Source organism: Eulemur rufifrons, chromosome 7 (genome assembly GCF_041146395.1).
Source record: "Eulemur rufifrons isolate Redbay chromosome 7, OSU_ERuf_1, whole genome shotgun sequence".
NCBI classification, from domain to species: domain Eukaryota; kingdom Metazoa; phylum Chordata; class Mammalia; order Primates; family Lemuridae; genus Eulemur; species Eulemur rufifrons.
The window spans coordinates 284,793,899-284,815,839 of NC_090989.1; the positions used below are offsets into that span (position 1 = coordinate 284,793,899).

General features: G+C 66.1%; 2 protein-coding genes across 6 annotated transcripts; one reads left to right on the forward strand and one right to left on the reverse strand.

Annotated features, from left to right (window-relative positions):
- Positions 1-1,669: 1,669 nt before the first annotated feature.
- AGPAT2 (1-acylglycerol-3-phosphate O-acyltransferase 2) lies at positions 1,670-13,788 on the forward strand. 2 transcript variants are annotated; one of them, XM_069474805.1, is made up of 6 exons: positions 1,670-1,865; positions 9,838-9,971; positions 10,317-10,492; positions 10,677-10,772; positions 12,166-12,238; positions 13,062-13,788. In XM_069474805.1, the coding sequence occupies exons 1-6, from the start codon at positions 1,687-1,689 to the stop codon at positions 13,235-13,237; spliced, it is 834 nt and encodes a 277-aa protein (XP_069330906.1). In that variant the 5' UTR covers positions 1,670-1,686; the 3' UTR covers positions 13,238-13,788. The 2 variants fall into 2 exon arrangements, with proteins under 2 accessions (XP_069330906.1, XP_069330907.1); XM_069474806.1 differs by lacking the exon at positions 10,677-10,772.
- Positions 13,789-14,278: 490 nt separating this feature from the next.
- On the reverse strand, positions 14,279-21,609 carry EGFL7 (EGF like domain multiple 7). 4 transcript variants are annotated; one of them, XM_069474808.1, is made up of 9 exons: positions 21,548-21,609; positions 18,094-18,212; positions 17,840-17,956; positions 16,738-16,853; positions 16,453-16,545; positions 16,117-16,281; positions 15,387-15,451; positions 14,695-14,857; positions 14,279-14,597 (listed from the first exon to the last, which is right to left on the reverse strand). In XM_069474808.1, exons 2-9 carry the CDS (start codon positions 18,171-18,173, stop codon positions 14,575-14,577), a joined length of 822 nt encoding a protein of 273 aa, XP_069330909.1. In that variant the 5' UTR covers positions 18,174-18,212; positions 21,548-21,609; the 3' UTR covers positions 14,279-14,574. The 4 variants fall into 4 exon arrangements, with proteins under 4 accessions (XP_069330909.1, XP_069330908.1, XP_069330911.1 ...); XM_069474807.1 differs by having other exon boundaries at positions 16,453-16,548; XM_069474810.1 differs by lacking the exon at positions 16,117-16,281 and having other exon boundaries at positions 16,453-16,548.
- Positions 21,610-21,941: the final 332 nt, after the last annotated feature.

Consider the following 21,941-nt stretch of genomic DNA (forward strand, 5'->3'; position numbering starts at 1 on the left):
TGGAACAAAGTTTTGTTAGCTCCCCAAACGCAGCCTACGTTAACGCACTGAAAGAGTTTTCCGAAGACTCTCAGAGAGCGCTGTCCCTCCCCCGCCTTTCCCAGCCCCAGCCTCCCCTCCTCTCCTGGTTGGAGGCAAAGTGGACGTTTTCTTTCAACGCTTTTCCAAAGGAGGACAGAACTGGGGAGGTGGTGAAATGGGACACAGCCCGAGGGGGTCTCGGGCCTGGGGGGGGGCGTGCAGCGCCGGTTCCAGGCGGAGAGAAGCAGCCAGGCTGTCGAGGCGGATGGGGAACTCGGGGGACAGCTGTGGAACGAGACTGAACTGGAGGTGCCCCGCCAGGTTTTATCGTAAATGCCCCCAGGTGTGAGGCAAGGGGGAGATGCTCTGCCTTCTCGAAAATCAGAGAACGTTGTTCATGGCTGCTAGGCCCGCACAGGGGACCCCACTTCCCTGCCATTCACCTGAAAAGTGAAGTTTTTGTACTTCACTTTGCACTCAGTACAACTTGCGGTGTGTGTGTGTGCAGTTATCATATTCCCTGACATATTTTAGGAACAGGTCACCTCAGTATCTGGAAAAACAAGGGGTCAATAACACACTCCCAAGGCCCTCGGGAGCGCCAGGCAGCTGTGGGCATTTCATGGACCGCGGCACACACAGGGGCCCAGACCACCAGGTGAAGACACCCGCTGGAACGGAAAGTGAGATTTACAGTCTCAAGCTGCTCTCTGAGCACGTGACCGTGGGTGGAACGGTGGGGACCAGGGCTAAGTGCCCCTGCCCAAGTGAGCACCAGCTGCACCTGTGCCGCGCCAGGCTGGCACCGCTGCAGAGCTGACGTGAGCTCACATCCACCACCCACCCTGCACCAGAGCGTCCCTGGTGACACTCTGCTCCCGGCACACAGGCACACAGCGCTGGGCACCCTCAGCCCTGCCCCCAAACTCGCCCATCTGCCTACTTTTGCCCCTCCTGCCCCTCCTGCCCCCCCAGGTCCCAAAGCACCAGCTCAGTCTCCTCCCAGTCGGGCGAGGGAACCAGAAGAGCCAGGTCTCCAGTGGCCAGCCAGGGCCACTGGCCACTCAGGAGCAGTTTGAGGGCCACTTTGTGTGGTGACCAGACTGGCATGGTGATGGAGTCCTTGAGCCACCTTTACATGCCCTTGGGGAGCTGGGGTTCCGAGCTGAGGGCCCTGTAGCCAGCCCCAGGTGGCAGGGGCTGCCTGGAGGTGGGGGACACCGGGTAGGGCAAGGAGGCCCAGACCGCGGGGGGGCAGCACCAGAGTGGAGGCAGGCTTCCCCCCACTCGACGGCCCGAAGGGTGGGAGCATGGCCAGAGCCTCAGTGACCTAGCGGCTGGGGTGGGGGAAGGAAGTGTCCCGGGACAGGGCTGGGCTGGGTGACCCACGGCGGCGCCCGGAGGCTGGTAGGGGTAGGGGACGTGGCGCGTGGTGGGGTTGGGGGGAGGAGGCCGTAGCGGGGGCGGGGGCGGGGGCGGGCGCGACGTGGGGGGGCGGGGCGGGCGCCGCACCTAGGCGCTCCGTCGGCCCGCGCGCCTCTTCCCCCCGCCCCGCCCCGCCGCCTCGCAATAAGGGGCGCGGTTTGGCGGGGCGGAGCGCGGAGTCCGGCGCGGCGGGCTGGGCGCGAGCGGCGCCGGGGCGGGGCGGGGGAGCGGGGCCGCGCCATGGAGCCGGGGTCGTGGCTGAGCGCGCTGCTGCTGCTGCTGCTGCTCCTGCCGCTGAGCCGCGTGGCCCGGTTCTACGCCAAGGTCGCCCTGTACTGCGCGCTGTGCGTCGCCGTGTCCGTGGTGGCCTCGGCCATCTGCCTGCTGCGCAACGGCGGCCGGACGGTGGACAACATGAGGCAAGGGCCGGGCCGGGGGCGCTTCCGCTTCCCGAACTTTCTTCTGCCTTTCCCTCCTTCCTGCCCCGCCCGCCGCTCGCGGGCTCGCGGGCTCTGGGGCTCTCGGGCGGGCGCCGGGCGGGCGGGGGCTCCGGGAGCCGGCGTCACAGTGTCCCCGCGCCCTCGCCCGGGCATTTGCCTGGTCTCTCGCGTCGTCGGGTCCCTGCCCCCCCAGCGGGGTGCCGGGCGGCGGGCGGATTTCCCTGAGAGGGGCCGGCCGAGCTGAGAGCGTCTCAGTCTTGCCCTGTTCGCGGGAAAACCGAGGCCGGGACGGTGGGGACCTGCCCCAGGGTCCCTGATGGGGGCGCCCGTCGTCCTCTCTCTGTACTCCTCCTGCCCACCGCCAGGTGATGGATGCACCTGTGCCCAGGCGCTGTGGCAGGTTCCTCTTTCCTGTCCCTTCCTCCTCTTGGGAAGCAGGGGAGGCGCGACAGGACCTGCTTCCGCGCTGGGGAGGGGCGGGGGCTCCTGGGGTCCAGCTTCCTAGCAAAGGGAAAGAAGCGGGCAGTGGCTGAAAGTTTCCTCTGGACTTGGCTTTGCCAGGCGGGGAGGGGGTAGGGTCAGGTGGGGTTGCCCAGAACAGTTGGAAGTTGCTGTGGGGGGAGGGTGGCTAAGAGAAGGCCCCTTCTTGGCCTCTTTCCTTGTTTGCCCACCCCTCCCACCCCCCTGGGGCTGTTGCTACACTTCTCTCTGCCCTGTTTGGACTGCCCAGCTGGTGGCTTCTGCAATGGACTCTTGGCGGTGGCTGGTGTGGGGCCCTTGTGGTCCCTGAGGTCCCCACCTCCCCCTGTGGTCATAGGGCAGTGGATGAGTTTCCTGGCCTTCTACCATCTCTGTCCTTGCCAGTGGCTGGGGGAGGCTACTGCTGGAACTGGGCCATATGTCATGGGTCCCCTAGGACAGCCTCAGGGACTTGTGGCTTCCCAGGGAGCCCCCAGGTATACAGGGGAATGGTGGTGCTGTGGGGTGTGAGGACTCGGCACAGAGGGCTGGGTGGGTGTTCAATAGGACGTTTGTGTGTGTTTTCGGTGGCTTGTCCCTGTGCCATCCAGAGGGGCCAGGCCAGTGTCCCGGGGAGCACAGATTCCAGGGCTAGCCCAGGTGTTGGCTAGTAGCAGGCTTCACAAGCAGAGAGCCCTCCAGAGTGGGGAGCGCCTATTTCCAAAAGCGGGGCCATCCTCTGCGCTCCGCCCCAGGACAGGAGGCGGCAGGAGCTTAGGGCCCTGGGATCTCCCTGGAAGGAGCCTCCACTGAGCACCTGCTGCTCCAGAGCAGAGGGGACCCCAGTGGGTTCAGGCGGCCCCAGGCCAGGGGATGGCATGGCGGGTTCCGAGGCCGGCAGGCATGCTGGGCCTGCTGTTTTCTGGGGTACAGGCAGGGGGCTGCCCTGACTTAGGAGACCCTGGAGTGGGTCCCCCACTTGCGAGCAGGCCAGAGGCACCACTGGACAAGTCCCTTCCTTGCATTTAAAGGCCCGACTTGCCGTTCATGGCTTCTGCCTGGACCTCAAAGCTGCTTCCAGGGGCCGAATCAGAATTGGTGGTGGGACCTGGCGGGTTGGGCAGGCTACCTCCAGCCCTCCTGCCCCACTGACCCTGTCCCCTGCTCAGCCCAGAGATTCTGGCCAGCTAGGGTGTCCTGTCCAGGCCCTGGGGGCTCTGGTGGTGCTCAGATGGGGCCTTCCTGGCACCCTGTCCGCCGCTGGCGGCACCAACATCTGGGACATAACCTGCTTTGTTCCTGTTGGCAGGTGGGTACAGCAGGTGCTTTGTTCCTGCTGGCACGGGTGTCCCCCAGGGAGAAGGGAGGGGTGGAGGGTGGGGCAGGCCTGAGGGGGAGGCCTAGGATTCCACAGCCTCCCGCCCCCGCACCCCAGGTTGGGGCCCCTGTGGTGACGCCCCGACTCCCAGCAAGGCTAAGGGGTTTCCCCAAGTGTGGGGCCATGGGGTGGGTTCAGAAATGCAGAGAATGGGAAGGGGCCAGGAAGATGGGGACTGGAGAGCTGGGGAGAAGGGCTGCTTGAGGACAGGGTGCCTACCCCTCATTTCAGGCCCCGTCTGTACCTGCTGTGGCACCGCAGGCGCCTTGCAACCTTGGTTGCGAGCTCCATCTTACAGACGAGAAGACGCAACTTGCAACTAAGGCTGGGGGTGGTGCAGGGAGGAGAGGGTGAGCGCTCAAGATCCCCAAGCTAGGATGTGGCAGAACTGAGATTTGGACCCACTGAGGGTGACTCCAAACTACCTGCTTTCCTATGTCCTCTGTGCCCAGCCCAGGAATGGAGGCTGAGGGTGCAGCCCTGGGGCTGCTGCAGGGCTGGGGCGGAGCGCTCCAGCAAGCCCTGAGGTCTGGGGGGCAGCCCCCCACTGTGCACCCTGCCCCCCAACTCCCCATCTTCCCCGAGCTGAGACTGCCATGGCTGGGGCTGGCCCCTCCCGCGGGGTTCCAGGTGGGGGCCTTTGCCATTTGGACTAGAGTCCTGAGTGGGTAAGGAACAGTGATGGGAACAGCACAGCGCAGGCAGACTCCCTGGGGCCAGGCGGCGGGGGGGCTGGGATCAAGGACCCCCTGCTGGTGGTGTCCACCCCTGTGTGCAGGGCCAGGGTGGAACTACAGGTCACGTTTCCTCATCCCAGGGACAGATGCCCTTGTTCCATTGTGTGACAGGACAGTGAAGACCAGAGATGCTGCGTGTAGTAGAGTTGGGTTAAGCCGCAGGATCAGGAAACCCTGATAACATGGGCCTAACGATAGAGTTTACTTTCTCCTGCGCTGGTGTCCTTCAGCCAGACCCTTTGCCCCACTGTCCTCGGGGCCCAGGGTGCGGCCGCCTGGCAGGAGAGGAAAGGGCGCCCTCCCTACCAAGGAACTCTGTGCCCTGTGCCCACGTGAGGGCAGGACCAGGTGGTCACGACAGCCCTAGCTGCAAGGGTGTCCGCACTGAACCTCGAGGAAGGGAGAATGAGCTTGTTTTGGCCACAGCGGCCAGGGGACTTGTCTGTCGGTCAAGGTCGGAAGCCAGAAGGGCTCAGCCTCTTAGTCAGAATTGCCAGCCACGGCGTGGCCCTGGGTCCCCTGACAGATACACGAGACACAGTGCCACCAGGGAGCCCTGCCTTGTCACTGCTCTAGGGGCCTTGGTTCTCCTGGGGTGTTACGGGGGACAGACTCCCTCCCGCAGGCCCAGAAACTGGTGCTGTCCTGAGCCCTGGCGTCTGGGGCGTCTCCTGTTCTTAGCAATGGCTAGGAGGGCTTCCCTGGCCCCGCCTCCCCGCAGGCCCTCCTCTTCCTCATGGCCTGGCCTTCGCAGCCCCCTTGGACACTCGCAGGTGTTTGCACAGGTGTTTACACAAGCCATCCATCCCCAAGGACCTGTCACCCCCTTGTGCTCCAGCTCGTGTAACAGTTGTCGGAAAACTCCCCGCTCTGCCAGGTGCCTTGCTGGGGCCTCCCGCCCCCTGGCGCCATCCGTGGCTCTCGGTGCCCCGCGCCAGCAGAGCTGCTCTAAACAAGAGCACAGTCCAGGCCTGGCCCCGGGGTCTGGCTGAGGACGTGGGCCTCGGCCCACAGCTGCCTGGGTCTCTTGAGAGAGGCCCAGCCCAAGACCAGGAGCTGAGGGCAAGGGTCAGAGAGGGGCCTTCGTGGGGACGGCTGGGCCAATAGCCTGGGCCCTGGCCTTGAACCACCTCCCGGCCACCTGGAGCAAGAGCTTAGGGAGGTCAAGTGTGTTGCGCGGAGTCACAGCTGGGAAGAAGGCAGCCAGGACCACAGTCCTAGTCTCAGCCAGAGCCCAAGCTTGGGAGCGGCCCCGGTGTCCTGGGACCAAGCTCCTGCGGACCCTGAAAGAGTCTGTGCCATCTGTGGCACTTGGTTCGAGATGGCGGTCCTGGCCCGGGGTAAGTGGAAGGCTCCTGAGAGAGGCCCAGCAGCACAGTGAGGGACCTCGGGCTGCTCCAGGGGCCGAGTGCCTCACGGTGCGGCGCTGGCACGACTCACCCACCTGGCAGCAGGCGGCAGTGCTTCCGGAACACTGGACTGGGCCCTCTGCCTATCCTGGGCCATCTGGGCTGCAGGTGACCTCAGCTTTACCCCTGCTGAGGTGCCCTGGGGTGGTGGAGTTAGGGCTGGAGGGTGTGGAGCCACAGTGATACCTGCCACAAACTTTGGGGCCCTGGCTCCTTTGGGGGAGAGGACAGGGCTGCCCCCCAGGCCCCTGTGGTTGCCAGGAGGAGCTCAGGTGAGGTGGGGTGTTTGGACACAGGACAAAGCCTGGGGTGGCTGCTCTGGCCACTTTGAGCTTCCTGCTGGGACAGCCCGGAGCAGGCTCCTCAGCCAGCTGGGGTGGCAGCTTCTCGTCCTGCGGTCCGGAAGCCGCCACCCCCCCCCCCATGCCCTCTGCCCAACAACTGCATCCAGCCCGGGAGAGGAGGTGGGCTCAGGCCCATCCTGTTTGCCCAACCTGGGGCGAGTCACCTCCCTGCCTCACCTGTAGAGCGGTGTAATGACCATACCCACCTGTGAGATGATTGTCGGAACCAGACACGACAAATGTCAGGCAGTGGCCGGCCCGGGCCGGGGGTGGCATTTCTGTTCCTGCCTCTGGTTAGGAGCTTTTCCCAGACGTGTCTGCAGAGCTCAGCGCGTGCCATTCCCCCTTGCGGAACCGCGTGACGTGGGAGTGTGTACTTGCCACCACGTCCACAGAGAACCTGGACGGTACAGGACGTGAGGGGCAGGAAACTCTGGGGGTCCCATGTGCGCCACCTGCAGGTCACGCTGTGTCCCCTTGAGGACACTTCCGTGGTCTTTCTGGTCTCAGGAGGCACCTCCGCTCCCATGCCCACAGGCCGGCTGTACAGCGCGCGTGGTGACGTGGACAGTCACGGAGAGCGGCTGCCCCGCGCCCCCTCCACCCGTCGTCTGTCCTGAGCACGGAGGGCCGCCTGCTGGGGACAGGGTTTACGCACAGTGTCTTTCACCGTTTAAAAAACGTGACAGGACACGATCAACCCCTTCCCCGTTGTGGCAGTGGAGAGAAAAGGCCTGGGGTGGACGGAAGTGGCTGGTGACCGACCGCACTCGTGCCACGGGCTGTGCGCTTAGAGATAGTTAAAACGACCAAGTCTGTGTTGTGTGTATTCTACCGCAATGAACACAAAAGGAAAAAGGAAGCTGGTAAATGCCATTGTCACAGAGAACCACTGTCCGTTTCCGGACACGGCCCGAGCCTTCTCCCCGCGCACTGAGGGTGGGCGTGCAGGCGAGTTTGCTGTGGCCACTGTCGTAAATCGTGGGCGCGTCCGGTGCGGTGACTAAATACAGATCTTCCGTGTTCTCCTCCTCGCCCTGAGGTGACGGGGACCCTGATTTGCTCTGCCTGTCCCTGCTGCTGGACATCGAGGCGTTTTCAGACTGCCCTAGTTCAGACCACACTGGAGTTTCTCCAGACCTTGTCACTGCTGCCGTAGGCCAACGTCTGGAACAAGACCGTGAGGTCAGACCGACCAGGTGTCCTCAGGGCTCTTGCTGGGCTAGGAACCTGCCCTGCAGAAGCGCCCGTGTCTCTGTGGCGGCCTGTGCCAGTGGCTGGCCGCGCTCCCAGCGTCCTGGCCGACGCTGCTTGTAATCAGGCCTTTCATTCTGTGCCAGTAGGAAGGATGGAGACACAGTTTCCTGTTTCAATTTGCATTTCTGTGCTTGGCGATGCGATTGGGCGATTTTCCTTATTTAGTGGACATCTATGTTTCGTCTGTTTTCTGAATCGCCTGCCTCGATGGTCAGTCCTCACGGTGATCCAAGGGGCGGGGTCTCGCAGATGGAGACACTGAGGTGACGCGACACAGCCCCAGGCAGTTCTCCCAGCAGGTTCTCCCAGTTCCGCCAGGACCTGCCCGCAGGGGCCTGCTCTCTGAGTGGGAGGGGGACAGCGGGCCGGTCTGGCCTGGAGAGGAGATGTCCCGAGCTGGCTGAGGCTGGCAGATGTGAGGAGGGGCCCAGGCTTCCAGATCCAGGGAAGGGTGGCTCACCGAGACTCAGTTTCCTCATCTGCAACATGGGTGCTGGGAGTTGACCTTCCCACCGGAGGTAGGTTCTGTGACAGGTGCAGCTGGTTAGGAGTCTGGTGTGCAGACACAGACGACAGATCCTGTGTGATTCCACTCCCAGGGGGTCCCCAGAGTCAGCAGATCCCTCGAGATGGGAAGTAGAAAGGTGGGGGCTGTGGCTGGGGGAGGGGAGGGGAGTCTGCGTGTCACGGGGACAGAGTATCAGTTTGGGAAGATGGAAGGTTCTGGAGGTGGATGGTGGGGAAGGCTGCACGGCAGTGCGAATGTGCTCACTGCCACTGAACTGTGCACTTTGAAATGGTGACGATGGGGCCAGGTGCAGCGGCTCACGCCTGTAATCCTAGCACTCTGGGAGGCCGAGGCGGGTGGATCGCTCAAGGTCAGGAGTTCGAGACTAGCCTGAGCGAGACCCCGTCTCTACTAAAAATAGAAAGACATTATATGGACAACTAAAAATCTATATAGAAAAAATTAGCCGGGCGTGGTGGCTGTGCCTGTAGTCCCAGCTACTCGGGGTCTCTTGGGATCTCTTGGGCCCAGAAGTTGGAGGCTGCAGTGAGCTATAATGACGCCACTGCACTCTACCCAGGTGACAGAGTGAGACTCTGTCTCAAAAAAAGAAAAATGGTGGTAACAGTAAATTTTGTTTCGTGTATTTTACCACAATTCACACACACACAAAAAGTCTGGTTTTGGTTGAAGGACGCGGCTTTGAATCTCTGCTCTTTGGAGGACGCTCCGGGACTGGGCGGTTACTTAGCTGTATCGCTATCAAGGGGGGCTCTTGCCTAGCGTGGGGGCCGCGCTACTCTGTGTGGAGAGTGGAGCAGGGTTGGTGGCCCGGCACATCCCCCAACCCCACCTACTGCAGAGGACAGGAGGGCCCCAGGGGTCCTGCCAGGAGCTCACACCATCGGGCTCTGTCACCCCGCAGGCTGCCCCCCGTACGCAGGTGTCCTGGCAGAGCCGCCGGGCCGAGGCCACCCTTCTTCCCTGCGCTCCTCTGGCCTGGCCAGTGCCTGGGACATCCTGGGAGGGTCAGGGCTGCTGCAGAGACGTGAGGTGCCCCTTGCCTGGGCCTGGTCCCACCCGTTATTGGCTGCTTGGTTGAGGCCTCCTCGAGGTCGCAGGTCGCCCAGGGCAGCCCCCAGGCATTCTGGCCACCTGCCGGGTGTGGGGGCTGCCGGGGTGAAGGGGCTCCGGCCGCTGGACCCGAGGGTGTGCCCGCTCTGCTCCTGCTCTCAGTGTGGCCACAGGCAAGTCCCAGAGCCGTCCTCGCCTGCTGCTTCCTGCAAAGAGGGAGCCAAGGCCTGTGCGCGGGAGGGCATGGAGAGAGAGCAGCGCCTTGGGGTACCGTCCGGGAGTCCCTCGGTGGTGGCCCTTCCCGACATTCTGGAAACAAACTTTGGTCCTTGCAAAGGTCTCCACTTGGCACTGACACTTTCTTCCTGATTTAGCCCTATCTGGGGAGGGGGACGGTCACTCAGGGTGTGTTAGCCCCCCCCTCCCCCGCCCACAGGAGTGCAGCAGGGATTGGGCTCCGCCTGGGTGAGAACCAGCCCAGCCGTCTTCCGGCCGGGCTGCCGGGCGCACCCCTCTGGGAGGGCCGAGCACATAGGGGTGTGGGGTGAGGCCGGGCAGGCCCTGGGGAGTGGGAGTGGGCGCCTTCCCGTATTCCAGGCTTCCGACCTCCAGAGGCTTGCTCATCTTCCCTGACAGCTGGGGAGACTGAGGCAGGGCAGCAGCCTGCGGGTGGGTGAGCCAGGCCCCCAGGGCTGTCTGCTGGAGGGCTCTCTCCACCGCGTGTCACTGTCTCCCGTCCCGGGCTCAGGCCCCGGGACCTCAGTGCACTGTCCTCTTGCCCTCAGCATTGTCAGCTGGCTCATGCGAAGCTTCAAGTACATGTACGGCCTCCGCTTCAAGGTGAAGGGCCAGGAGAAGCTGGACGTGGACCGGCCCTGTGTCATCATCTCCAACCACCAAAGCATCCTGGACATGATGGGTAGGCCGGGCGTGGGGGTCTGGCGGAGGGGCCGAAGGCTCCGCCAAGAGAGCATGGCGGGTGGCAGGGGCAGCTCAGATTGAGCAGGGGGTGGCCTGACGCAGGCAGGGGACCTGTGCGTTCCTCCAGCCACAGGCCTCCCTGAGCTGGGCACCGAGAACAGGAGGCTGGCAGTGCCCGGCAGGGTACAGGGTCTGCCACGCCCTCACGGCCAGGAGCTCTGTGTCAGCACCCCCGAGGGGCAGAGAGAGAACTTGCCCAGAGAGCCGGGGGGCAGGGGGGATTCTAGCCAGGCCTGGGGTCAGTCCGGGCACAAGCCCTTCCTCTCTCCCCTGTGCCCGGCAGGCCTCATGGAGGTCCTCCCCAAGCGCTGCGTGCAGATCGCCAAGCGGGAGCTGCTGTTCCTGGGCCCCGTGGGCCTCATCATGTACCTCGGGGGCGTCTACTTCATCAACCGGCAGCGCTCCAACACCGCCATGACCGTGATGGCCGACCTGGGCGAGCGCATGGTCAGGGAGAACGTGAGTCCGGGCCTGGGGTGGGCCGGGGGTGACTTGCCCCGCAGTCTGCAGACGGCCTGCAGGAGAGCCAGGCTGTTAGCAGCCGGGTCTGCGGAGAAGTGGGGTTTCTTAGGGGGGGAGAGAGTTGGCCTCCCCGGGGCTGTGGGCGCAGCCCAGGCAGCAGCAGCTCTTCTCTGCCCCACAGCTCAAGGTGTGGATCTACCCCGAGGGCACACGCAACGACAACGGCGACCTGCTGCCTTTTAAGAAAGGTGCCTTCTACCTGGCGATCCAGGCCCAGGTAGGCCAGGCCTTGCCCTCACGGGGTGGGCAGTGGGTGGGAAGCGGGTCCACGTTGGCTTAAGGCTGAGGGTGCTTGCCCAGGGGCCGCTGGCACTCAGGGACTTGCCACTGAGAGGGGACAGGGTCTCCACCAGCTCCTGGTCCCCTGACCCACCAGGGAGAGCAGCCCGTCCTTCCCCGACTCTGAGCAGTGAGGCTGGAGGCCTGAGAGACCGGCTGCACTTGGTGGGCACCTGAGCTCTTGGGCTCTAGCCCCAACTTTGCAGGTGGCCGGCGGGTGGCCAGCGGGTGGCCTGCCCAAGGTGGGTGGTGTAAGAGGCGAGGGCAGGAGGCCGGTGGAGTGACGCTGCTCGCGATCACGGCTCCCGGCTGGGGTGGGGGTCTGGACGAGCTGGGCTTTCGGCGTGGGGCGTGCGTGCACCTGGGTAGAGGAGCAGCAAGCTCCACCTCTGTGCTCAGGCCTTTCTGGTCCTCAGCATCCAGGGGTGCAGCTTGTCCTGGGGTGTCTGGGAGGGGGTGATTCCGGAAGAGGCTGGGGTGTCTCCATCCACGGAGTGGGGTCTCCTGGTGGGTGACAAGTACCTGTCCCACCCCTGCCACTGTGCTAGGGAGATTTGTGTCAGGGGAAAGCCGTCGTCTGGGGTCAGGCCTTAGGGCAGGGGTCTCAGCTTGTCCCCCTGTGACAGGTGGCCTTGCTCTGCGCGAGGCCTGGGGAACCTCATTCTGGGGGCTCCCAGCTACGGCCATGGAGGGTGGGGGTCCTGGGCTCTGGTCCCAGCTCTGCCCAGCAACCACCCCCTGTTCTCTGGGGCCCTGGATGCGGGAGTGCACCTGCTGGGCCTGGGGTGATGTCACTTCCCCGCGGGAGGAGGGAGGGGAGGGGGCCGGGTGGGAAGGTTCTGGAGAGGAGAGAGAGGCCAGTGGCCTGGTGGCTGCATTTCCTGCCTGCCTGGGTTAATGATTAGCTCCAGGTGCCTGTCCCTGTTGGATCTGAGCCCAGTGTCTTCCAGGAGCACAGCAGGCTCCACCCCTCCCTGGGCCAGAGCTGCCCTCCTCCTCCCTGGGGGCAGGGAGAGGACAGGAAGGGGGCACAGGGCAGGGAAGTCCTTGGTGACCTCTCCCAGCTAAATTGGACAGAGCCCTGCTCCCCAGCTAATTTGATGGCCTAGCAGGGGACAGACGTGAGCCGGACAAACATGCTAGCTCAGGCGGGCTGGGCCGCCCAGGGCATGGCGCTGCCCAAGCTCCAGAGGTCAGGGGTGAGGCCCTGAGGCAGGGCAGCGAGGACTGCCGGAGCCAGCCCAGGTGGGGCAGGCGGGTGGCGAGGTGGGGCCCCACACTCGGCCTGGGGGTGAGGGCCCGAGTCAGGTGCCGCGTCTCCCTGCCCGCAGGTGCCCATCTTGCCCGTGGTCTACTCCTCCTTCTCCTCCTTCTACGACACCAGGACGAAGCTCTTCACCTCAGGTACGTACCACGTGCCCCTGGGCACACACCCTGCCCGGTCCTTCATCGCGGCGCTCCTGAGCCCCCGACAGAAGCGTCCCCGTGTCTGGGTGCCTGCTGTAGGCCAGACCCCTGCCACACAGTAACCATCTGGTGACTGAATGAATGAACGAACCAGCCGGTGTAGAGTCCCGGCTGCGGGCTGGCATTGCTTCCTGTCATTTGCCCTTCCCAGTGGCCCTGTGAGGTGGGTGGAAACCGAGGCTCCAGGAGGGTGGCCGCATGCCCGAGTGCACACAGATGGGTGGGCTGTGCACACAGCCCGGGGGGCGGCTGATGAGCTCGTGTGTCCCGGCTCCCCACGTGGGCACGTGGTACGAGGGCAGCCCGGGGCCAGCAGCCTCCCAGCCGCCCCAGCGCTGGCCAACAAGCTTGGGGCCTCTGTCCCTTCCATCTGGACTCGGTGCTCTGGCCTCTTGTGAGAAGGTGGGGTCAAAGGTTGAAGGGTGGTGGGGAGGAGCCAGCTCTGTCCCACATCCGAGACCCCGCAGCCCCTAACCCTCGGTGGAAGGTGGAGGCGCACAGTGGCGGGGGCTGAGCAGAGAGGGGCCCGGCCGAGGGCACGTTCTGTGTGGTGGGCAGTGGTCACAGTGGGGTATGGAGTTTTCAAAACCCACCAAGCACATGCCAGGGGCTGTGCATTCGCTATGTCAGTATCACCTCAATTAAAAACAAGCCGGGGGCCAGCGGGGGCCAGGGTCAGAGCTCCCTGGGGAAGGGGCAGGGTGGCCGGGGGAGAGCAGAGGCTGCCTCAGGCCACTGACGCCCGCTGCCTCCACCCCAGGAACAATCACGGTGCAGGTGCTGGACGCCATCCCCACCAGCGGCCTCACCCAGGCAGACATCCCCACGCTTGTGGACACTTGCTACCAGGCCATGAGGAGCACCTTCTTCCACATATCCAACATGCCCCAGGAGAACGGGGCCACCGCAGGGCCTGCTGTCGAGCCAGCCCAGTAGCCTGGGCCACAGGCCGGGGCAGGACCTGGGGGAGGGCGGGCGGGCGGAAGCCAGCTGGAGAATGCACAGGGACCCTTGCCCAGGCTGCCAAATATCACTGTGTCTGGCTTCCCTGGCTCCCCCAGCTTTCATTCGGGGCCTGGAAGCAGGAAGCCCCTTCTGCCGCTGACCTCAGACCCAGGCACTTGACGTCTCCTCCAGGAGAATCAGCCGGACCCTCCCAGGCTCTGAGGCAGGGACTCGCCCCCCGTGTGCCTCCAGGCTCTCGGATGATGCAAAACCAGGCCTGAGGCTGTGGCCTGCAAGGGGCCTGAGCAGGTCCTCATGCCAGCCTGGGTGCCCAGGTCCGGCTGCCCAGGGCCTGCCGGGGGCAGAGTCAGACGCTAGGTCCAGGCCGTGGCCTGCATCAGGCCCTCAGGGAGAGGAAGGGGCTCGGGACTCCTGGTCGCATGTACCCTGGACCACAGGGAGCCGGAAAGTGGGGTCTGCTGCTCCACCGGCCCCAAGGACCTGCAGGTCAGTGCTGCACCCGCTGTTTTTATAAAGGAACCTTGGCAGTGCCTGCGTGCTGTGGTCACTCGGGCTGGGCAGGACTGGCCCACACCTCTGCCGCCTCCAACCCCCCAGATTGTGGGGCCAGCTGCCCCCCAGGGGCCCGGGTGCAACTACCCCCATCCCTGCACAGAGCTCCCTTCCAGGGGCAGGCGCACTGGCCCCTGTAACACTTCCATCAGTGGGCAGGCGGTCTCCACCTGACGGAGGGGCGGGCGTGTCGGCATGGGGGAGGCGCTGTCTCTGTGGGCTCCCAGAATCCACTTGCTCCAGCCCCTCTTGAAGATAGGGGACCCAAGCCCTGAGGTGCCCCTGGAGCCCGCTCCCTGTTCTGCCGGCTGCCCTCCTCCCCCGCCCCCTTGCCAGCCAGCACTTGGTAGTGGGCCTGGGCGGAGTGGCCAGGAGGGGAGCGCACGGCCCCCAGGGCCAGGTGGAGGGGGCTCCTCTTCCCAGGCCCCCAATCCATCCATTGACACAGCAGCTCAAGTCTCGTTTTTATTCTGACAAAAACCAGGGCAGAGGTCCCCTGCAACCCAGCCGCCGCCTCCAGACAGGCGGCCCCGTGACTGCCATTGGTCCCTGGCTCTGGGCAGGGAGCCTCGTACCGTCCCTGCGCCGCCCAGGGCCCTGGGAAGCTGTCGGGGTTGCTGGGATGGATTCGCACAGAAGACCCCCAGGCCCATGCCGTGCCGCAGTCCCGGGAGCCTCCCCCGCCTTCCGCCGGCACTGCCAGGACAGGCAGCCTGGTCCGGCCTGGGTCGAGAGTCAGGCCTTGGCCAGGTGGGTCACGATTCCTTCTTGCAGGAGCCTAGGGTAGGATGAGGGTCAGAGGTCAGAGCTCCAGGCCTCTGACCACCCTGCCCCACGGGGGTTCCAGGCGCTCTGGGCGAGTGACTGGCACTCACAGGACCCCAGCTGCTCCTCCAGGAAGGAGATCTGCTCGCTCAGGGAGTCGATGCGGCCCAGCTGCTGCAGGGAGTGTGCCAGGAGGCTGCCGGGGTCCGGGAGCCCGTGCTCCAGTGCCTGCGAGGCCAGGCTGTGCAGCGGCGCCAGCAGCAGCTGCAGCTTCTGTGGGGTGTGGAAGGCGGGGTGGCCTGTAGCCAGCAACCCACCCTCTCTGTTCGCGGAGAATTTAAGAACCCTGGCAACGGGCCTAGCTGCAGGGTTCCGGGTGCCCACTAGAGGGGCCACCGTGCCAGAAGCCCTGGGGCGGGGCTGGGGGGTCCCAACCTGGGATCCCTGGCAGAGGAACTAGGAGGGGTCACCGGGCCGTGGCCAGTGGCAAGACTGGCAAGAGCATTTTGTCCGTGTGGACAGAGGCCGGGGATGAGCCCTGGCCTGGGGGAGGCCAAGCTCGGTTCCTCCTGTCCTGGGGGTCCCAGTCAGTGGCCCACTGCCCCTGCCAGGTGTGGAGTCCAGGCAGGGCCCTGGGCTGTCAGCACCAAGGAAACCCCGTGGGGCCAAGGTCCTCACAGACCCCCAGTGAGCCCACAGCCCTTCTGGGGGTCAGAGGCACGTCCCGGGTACCACGGAAGGTGGTAGGCCTCGCCCTGGCCTGGCCCCCCACTGTCACCAAGGCCCTGCGCCCTGGCCTCACCTCCTCCAGCAGGTCCACCCTGGACTGCAGCCGGCGCACTTCCTCCTTCACTGCACTGTCCACTCCTGGGGGCAGAGCCAGGCCTGCGTGAGGGGGGCTGGCGCCCCACACCCGTGGCCTCTGATCTGTTGGGGCTGGCTCCAGCCACGGCTGCAGCCATAAGGAGAGCCAGGAGACAGTCTCGGGCCTGTGGCCAACCCCACTGTCCAGCAGGAGCTGGCCTAGGGGGGCTCGGGCCCTGCCCCCACCCACACCTCTAGCTGTGTGGCTCTGGGCAGAGGCAGCCCGCCCTGCCTGTCCCAGGGTGCTGGGGTCCCGGCTGCCCTACAGGTGGTCCGAGCCGAGTTCTGAGCTGTGCGCTTGGTGCTGGGCTGCCGACGGCGCATTATTACTCACGGTACGAGTTTGAAGTGTCACAGCGCGTACCAAAAGTAATAATGTCCCGTCACCAGCAGAGGTGCGTCTTCCAGGCTGCCAGCTGGCACACGGATGGGACCCCAGGGTGGGGCCTTTCCCTCTGTTGGCTGAGATGAGGCCCCTGGGCAGCCCTCCCGCCAGAGCCCTTGAGAAACCCTATCGGGGGCCCACCTGCCTTCCACCCCGTGACGGCCGCCCACCCGCTGAGTGCCTGGCTCAGCCCTGCTGCCCGGCGCCCACCAGAGCCACAGGGTGGTGCACACCCACCTGCCTGCTCCCCAAGCCAGACACAGCAGCAAGGGGGCGAGGTTACCTGTCGTGGGGCTTGGCGCCACCCTGGGGGGCCCTCCCCTGGGCAGGCAGAGTGTACCGTCTGCAGATGGGCTGTGCCCCTCCCAGCCCTGGCACCAGTAACTGCCCTCAGTGTTGACACAGCGCTGGGGACAGCCGCCCCCTCCAGTGCTGCATTCGTCCACATCTGCAGGAAATGGGGGTGTCAGACGCAGGAGGAGGGGTCCCGCGCATACGGAGCCCCCTGAAGACACACCTGCTACTGGGCCACTGTTTTGGCCAGCAGTGACCCAGGACATGCAGGCAGGTGCCCGGGAGGCCTTTCCCAGGGCCTCCCCAGAGGGCAGAGCCAGCTCACCTGACTGGCAGGTGTCACCCTGCCATCCTGCAGGGCAGCGGCAGTGGCCTGGCTGGACACAGCTCCCTCCGTTCTGGCATGGCGGCTGGCATACTGCTGCGGGTGGGGGAGGCCATTGACTCAGAGGGTCCCCAGTGCTCCGTGGGTGGCAGCCAGGGAAGGGGTACTCAGCAGCTAGATGTGCTTTGCTCGGGGTTACAGAGGAAGGAAGTGGACGCGATGCTGGCGGTCTGGGGTGGCGTCCCTCCTAACTGCTGCTGGGTGCTGCAGGGCCACTGTCCTCACCTGCTCCGCAGGCCCCGGGGAGCCCACGGGTCCTCTTCCAGCCGGGGCAGCAGGCGTAGCGAGGCCTGGCGGGGGCCGGCCCTGGGCTGTGGCGGTAGGCGGTCCTATAGATGGTTCTGTGGGGCGGGCAGGCAGCTCAGGGGGGCGGCACGCCCTCCCCATCTGCCGCCTCCTGGGCACCTGGAGCCATCTCTCTGGGCAGGGTCACCCCAATGTGTCCCCAGACGTCCTCTCCCTGAGGGATGGCACCTCAGGGTCACTGACCAGCAGTCACTGCACCCAGGTGCTGAGCAGGACCCTGAGGGACGGCAGGAAGCCCCAGCCGAGCCTGACGCAGCGGGAGCAGTGCCCAGGCCTGCACACGGCCCCGGCCTCGAGCCTCCTACCACGGGGCCCAGGGGCGGTCTTGCCGGGGCTGTGGCGGGTCGTGGCAGAGCTGCCTGCTGCTTCACCCTGGGCTCTGGGCTCCTGGAGGCTGAGGGCGCTCTGAGAAGCCGAGTGCTTCTCCTGTGTCCCGAACCTGGATCCCCTCCCCCAGCGGGGGGCGGGTGCTCAGGAGTCTGGGCTTCACCAGGTGTCCCCTCCCAAGTGTTTCTGGGCTAGGGGAGGAGGCGGAGTGCCCCACACCCAGGAACGAGCGCCCCTCACGTGGGCAGGCCCGGACAGCGCAGGGTCTCCACGTGTCTGCCAGGGCCACAGGCAGGTGCAGGGAGTCGGGCATCATCCCAGCGCGTAAGAACTTGCAGCTGGTGATGCCGGAGAGCGTTGAGCAGCCCCGGGGTGGAGGGGTGAGACGGGTGGGCGACCCTGTACAGGTGGGCAGGCCCTTTGGCGTGATGTCCTCTGAGATGGGCCACGGTGTGGGACGCAGACTAGTGCTGGAGGTGATTATGTGACATCCTCACACCCAGACTGCTGAGACACAGGCGGCCCACCTGGGGAAGTCCGTCTCAGCAAGTCCTCGCCACCCTGGCCTCGGTTTCCCGTCTCAGGACCCAGAGTTCGCCACCGCCAGGCAGGCTGATGTGTGGCAGATGGGGCACCTTGGGGGACTGGCCCTGGGGGGCCGGGGCTGGGCGGGCTTGGCGGCAGGGGCACCCACCGGTAGGTGCTGCAGGCTCGGTGCCCGTCGCAGGTGGTGAGGAAGGGCTGGTACACACGCTGCACGAAGGACTCGGAGATGGGGCCCTGGGGAACCCCGACAGCACACACCCTGCGGCTGTGGGGGTAGGGGGCTGGAGGTCAGCCAGGGAGCCCCACAGGGAACCCCTCAAGTCCCGGGCAGCCGTAGGGAAGGGCTGAGGGCTCTTGGCCGCACCCCCGCCCCCAGCACCCAGAGGCCCTTGCCCTGCTCACCCTGGCCGGTAGACGTGCTCGGCGCTGCCTGCTCCCACAACCAGAAGCCACGCCAGAAGCAGCTGCTGGGAGCCCCACATGGCCTGTGTCTCCGGGGGCAACGACCTTCTCTGGGCAGCCTGGAGCACACAGCATGACCTTGTGAGCCCCCGCAGATGCCCCTGCAACCCAGCCCTTTGGAGTGGTCCATGCTCTCAGTGCACGATGCCTGCCCAGCTTGGCCGCTTTTCAGGGGCCTCTCGCCCATGGGGGAGCCCCCATGGGCCGTGCCAGCTCTCCCCACCCTCGGGCCCACCTCTTTGAGCTAGGCCGGCCCCTGACCAGCCACAAACAGCTGGGGGCCGCAGAAAGGCAATACCGTCCAGAGCCCTTGGGGCAGGAACCATCTGGACCCTGCTGGGCTTGGTCTAGGGCACTCGAGGCTCCAGGAAGGTGGGCCCAGGGCCTGCATCTGGACCCGTTCCTCTCTCCCAGCTGGTCTGGGTGTCCTCCTCGTCACAGCAAGGAAGGGTGAGCTTGTCCCTCTCAGTCTGTGAACGGGGCATCAGTGGGCAGAGCTGGAGCCGGAGGGCGGCTGTGGGGTCCCATTGGGGTGCAGGTGCCTGGCACGTGAGCAGGTGCTGAACAGGCAGGGGCTGTTACGGGGTGTGCACATTCGGAGGTCACTGAGGGGGGTGGCATACATTTAAGAGGGGGTCACTCCCAGGCTGGCATAAATGTGCAGACAGCCCAGAGCTCTCAGGGCAGAGGCCCCACCGGGTGCACACCTGGGGCCAATGGGGCAGCCCCTTGGGGTATCATTGGAGCTGGTCTCCAACCCCCTCCTGGCTGCGAGTGGGGGCCAGGGAGGCTGGGTGAGGCTTCCTGGGAACATGAGAGACTCCAGCCCAGACTTAATGGTCTGTGACAATGCTGAAGGGACTGGGTGGGGGGTAGGTCCCATCCTGTGTGCAGCCAGAGGTCCAGGAAGCTAAGGATCTCCTGCCGTGCACTGGGGGCCCCACCCAAGGCCTCTCGTAGGTGCTCCCCAAAGGGTCAGGCTCCTCCCAAATGGGCTATCTGGCCCTGCGGGGTCCCCAGCAGGAAAGGGCCAGGAGACGGGGAGGTGGAGTCTGGGGTAAGGCTGTCCCCTTCTCTGGGACTGTTTGCTCAGACACCACCAGGGTCTCCAAAGCCTCTCTGGTTCCGACAGTCCATCCCACAAACAGTGACACCCACAAGTGGTTACTGAACCTTCCCACTGGCCAAGCCCGACCCGTGGGGAGAGTGATGCCCACTTTGCACGGGCAGTCACTGGTCAGTCACTGCGCCCGGGTAGGGAAGGCAGCTGGGGGAGGGGCCTTCTGCACCTGTGACCCTTGAGCTGGAGAGGGAGGGAGCGCAGGGCTGTGGGCAGCTCAGGCGTTGGGACTTCGTTTGGGGGTAGTGGGGCATCCCAGCAGTTTCTGGGCAGGAGCCCATCGTGCTAGTCAGAGCTGGTGCGGATGATTAACTCTGGGGAGTGGGCCCTCCCAGGAAGGAAGAGGTCGCCGGGGCGGGCGAGGGGTGCTAGAGCTCCACAGCTCCCGTGCCGCCCCCTGGGCCAGGGGAGGCGGATCTCCTGGGGGAGGATGTCACTACCCTCCACAGCGGCCGTGCAGAGCACCGCCGTGACTGCGGAAAGCTGTCTGGAAAGGGAACCGCGCTGGAGAAGAGGAGACACTCAATTTTTGAAAGTCATGCTTTCCCCCAAGGCGGAGGCCGTCTGGCACTGCCGCTCTCCGGGCTCCGCGAACCTCGTTCCCTCCGGTGTCACAGCGGCGGCTGGGCGGGAGCGGGCGCGGGGGATAGCTCGCGCGCAGACCAAAAGCTGCAGTGTCTTGGTCCCCGCCAGCGTGACGCGGGCCCTGCCCGCACCTGCCGCCCACCTGCCGGCCCGCTGCCCCCGCCGAGGAGGGCGACGCGCGACGCCAGCGCGGGGCTGCCCCGACCCTCCCACCAGGAGGGCGCTCTGGGCTGCGGGACCCGCGGGAGCGGACGCAGGCGGGGCGAGCCCGACGACCAGCCCGTGCAGCCCGGGGGCGGGGGCGCAGTGCGACTCCCCGGGGCGGCTGCTGGGCTGCGCCGCAGGGTCGGGCCCCGGGAGCGGGTCGGGGAGGGCCGCGCCGCCCGGCACCGGCAGGGGGAGCCGTCTCCCAGGCCGCGGGCCCATTCTCCGGACTGGCCGCCGCGCCGGCCCGGTTGGGGGTCACGCGTGCAGGCCCGGCGCGGCCCTCCGCGCGCCCCGGCCCGCACTCCTCTGGTCCCCGCTGTCGCTCTGCGTCGCCCGGAGGCCGCCCTCAGTTCCGCGACAGCAGGGTCACCCTCGCCAGCCCCCGGAGTTCCGAGGGTCCCGCCCCCGCCCCCAGCCCGGCGGCCGACAGACCCCCACCCGGCGCCCTCCTCTGCGCCCCCCGCCCGGCGCCTGGCTGCCTCCGCACTCACCGCCGGATCCGGGGCGCGCACGCGCCGCCGCTGCCGCCGCCGCCGCCGCGCGAGCCCGCGCCGTGGGGGCCCCGAGCCCCGCCCCGCCCCGCCTCCGGCCCCGCCCCACCTGGCGGCCCCGCCGGAGCCCCGCCCCCACCCCGGGTGGGCTGGCCGCCCCCCGTGAGCAAGAGGCCCAGGCCGTCCCGTCCCACCCGGCCCCCATTGCGCAGATGGGGAAACTGAGGCCCCGTGGGGGGCGGGCTCCCCGCCAGGCCGGGCAGTGAGTCAGCTAGAACTCAGGGTTGACGCAAACCCGGCTCAGAGCCGGCACCCCCCTGCTCGGCGAATGGTGAATCCTCAGGCCCTCCCCGAGTCCCCGAAGCAGGGCGCGTGGGACCCAGGACTGAGCCAGACTGCCAGGAGCCAGGAGGCCGCCTGGGGCCGGGGTTCGGTGAGGACCCCTTTGCTCGCTCTCAGGCCCCTAGGCTGTGAAAGCTAACCGCCAGCTCGCTAGGTGCCAGGCGCTGGGCTAGAGCTGACCTCTGCCTGCAGTTACAGGGGGGGCACCATGGCCCCCCAGGCCCAGAGACGCAGTGCTCATCCGGGACCACACGGCAGAGCCCAGATAGGACCCAGGTGTGACACCAAGCCTCTCTCTAACATGGCACCTTAGGCTGAGGGGCCTGCCCCCGCTCCCACCTGGCATTCCCTCAGGCACGGGCACCTCCACCGGGGTCACTGGGTCACTGCTCTGTTCAAGTCAGAGCGATCCTCCCGGTGAATCAACAGGCCCCCAGGGGGTCCCCCCACAGTCACCACCAGAGGCTCCTGGGCTGGTCACCTCTCCTCTCAAATTTATTAAGTTGTTACTGCACCGTGATCGGTGCGTGAGGCGCTGGGCCTGCCACCAGCCCAAGCCCGAGCCCAGGGCCCTGCTCACATCACACGTGCTCTGTACGGCCAGGCCAGGCTGCCACCACACAGGGCACCCAGGACTGCTGGGACTCACCTGGCAAGGGGCAGCTCGTCATCCCCTGGACACTGGTGGCAGCTGCTCCTCTGGGTGGTGGGGGCCACCTGTGCCTCTCCTGTGCCTGGGGCTGCGGGTCAGAGACGGGAGGGGTTTGGTGCCTTGGCAGAGCCTCAGGCACTCTGATGTCCAGGCGCTGGGAAGAGGACGAAGGTCCAGCCTTCCATGCTGCTGTGGGACCTCAGCCTGCACTGGGCCTACAGACCCGCATCCTGCCCCCTGCCTCACCCAGCCACATGCCAAGTGGAACTGGCCTCAGTCCCAGTCTGCAAAATGGGGCTGCCTCCAGCCCTGGCACCCCGAGCCGAGGTCGGCGGTGGGTGCCTGAGGCTCACGAGTGGCGCTGAAGGTCCCCTGCAAAGCCGGTGCCTGG

Coding starts and splice junctions, on each gene's coding strand:
- AGPAT2 (XM_069474805.1), top strand. CDS start 1,687: ATGGAGCCGGGGTCGTGGCTGAGCGCGCTGCTGCTGCTGCTGCTGCTC. Junction 1,866..9,837: donor CGGACGGTGGACAACATGAG/GCAAGGGCCGGG, acceptor TCTTGCCCTCAG/CATTGTCAGCTGGCTCATGC. Junction 12,239..13,061: donor GACGAAGCTCTTCACCTCAG/GTACGTACCACG, acceptor CCTCCACCCCAG/GAACAATCACGGTGCAGGTG.
- EGFL7 (XM_069474807.1), bottom strand. CDS start 18,173: ATGTGGGGCTCCCAGCAGCTGCTTCTGGCGTGGCTTCTGGTTGTGGGA. Junction 17,957..18,093: donor GAGCACGTCTACCGGCCAGG/GTGAGCAGGGCA, acceptor CTACCCCCACAG/CCGCAGGGTGTGTGCTGTCG. Junction 14,858..15,386: donor GGGTGGACCTGCTGGAGGAG/GTGAGGCCAGGG, acceptor CACACCCCACAG/AAGCTGCAGCTGCTGCTGGC.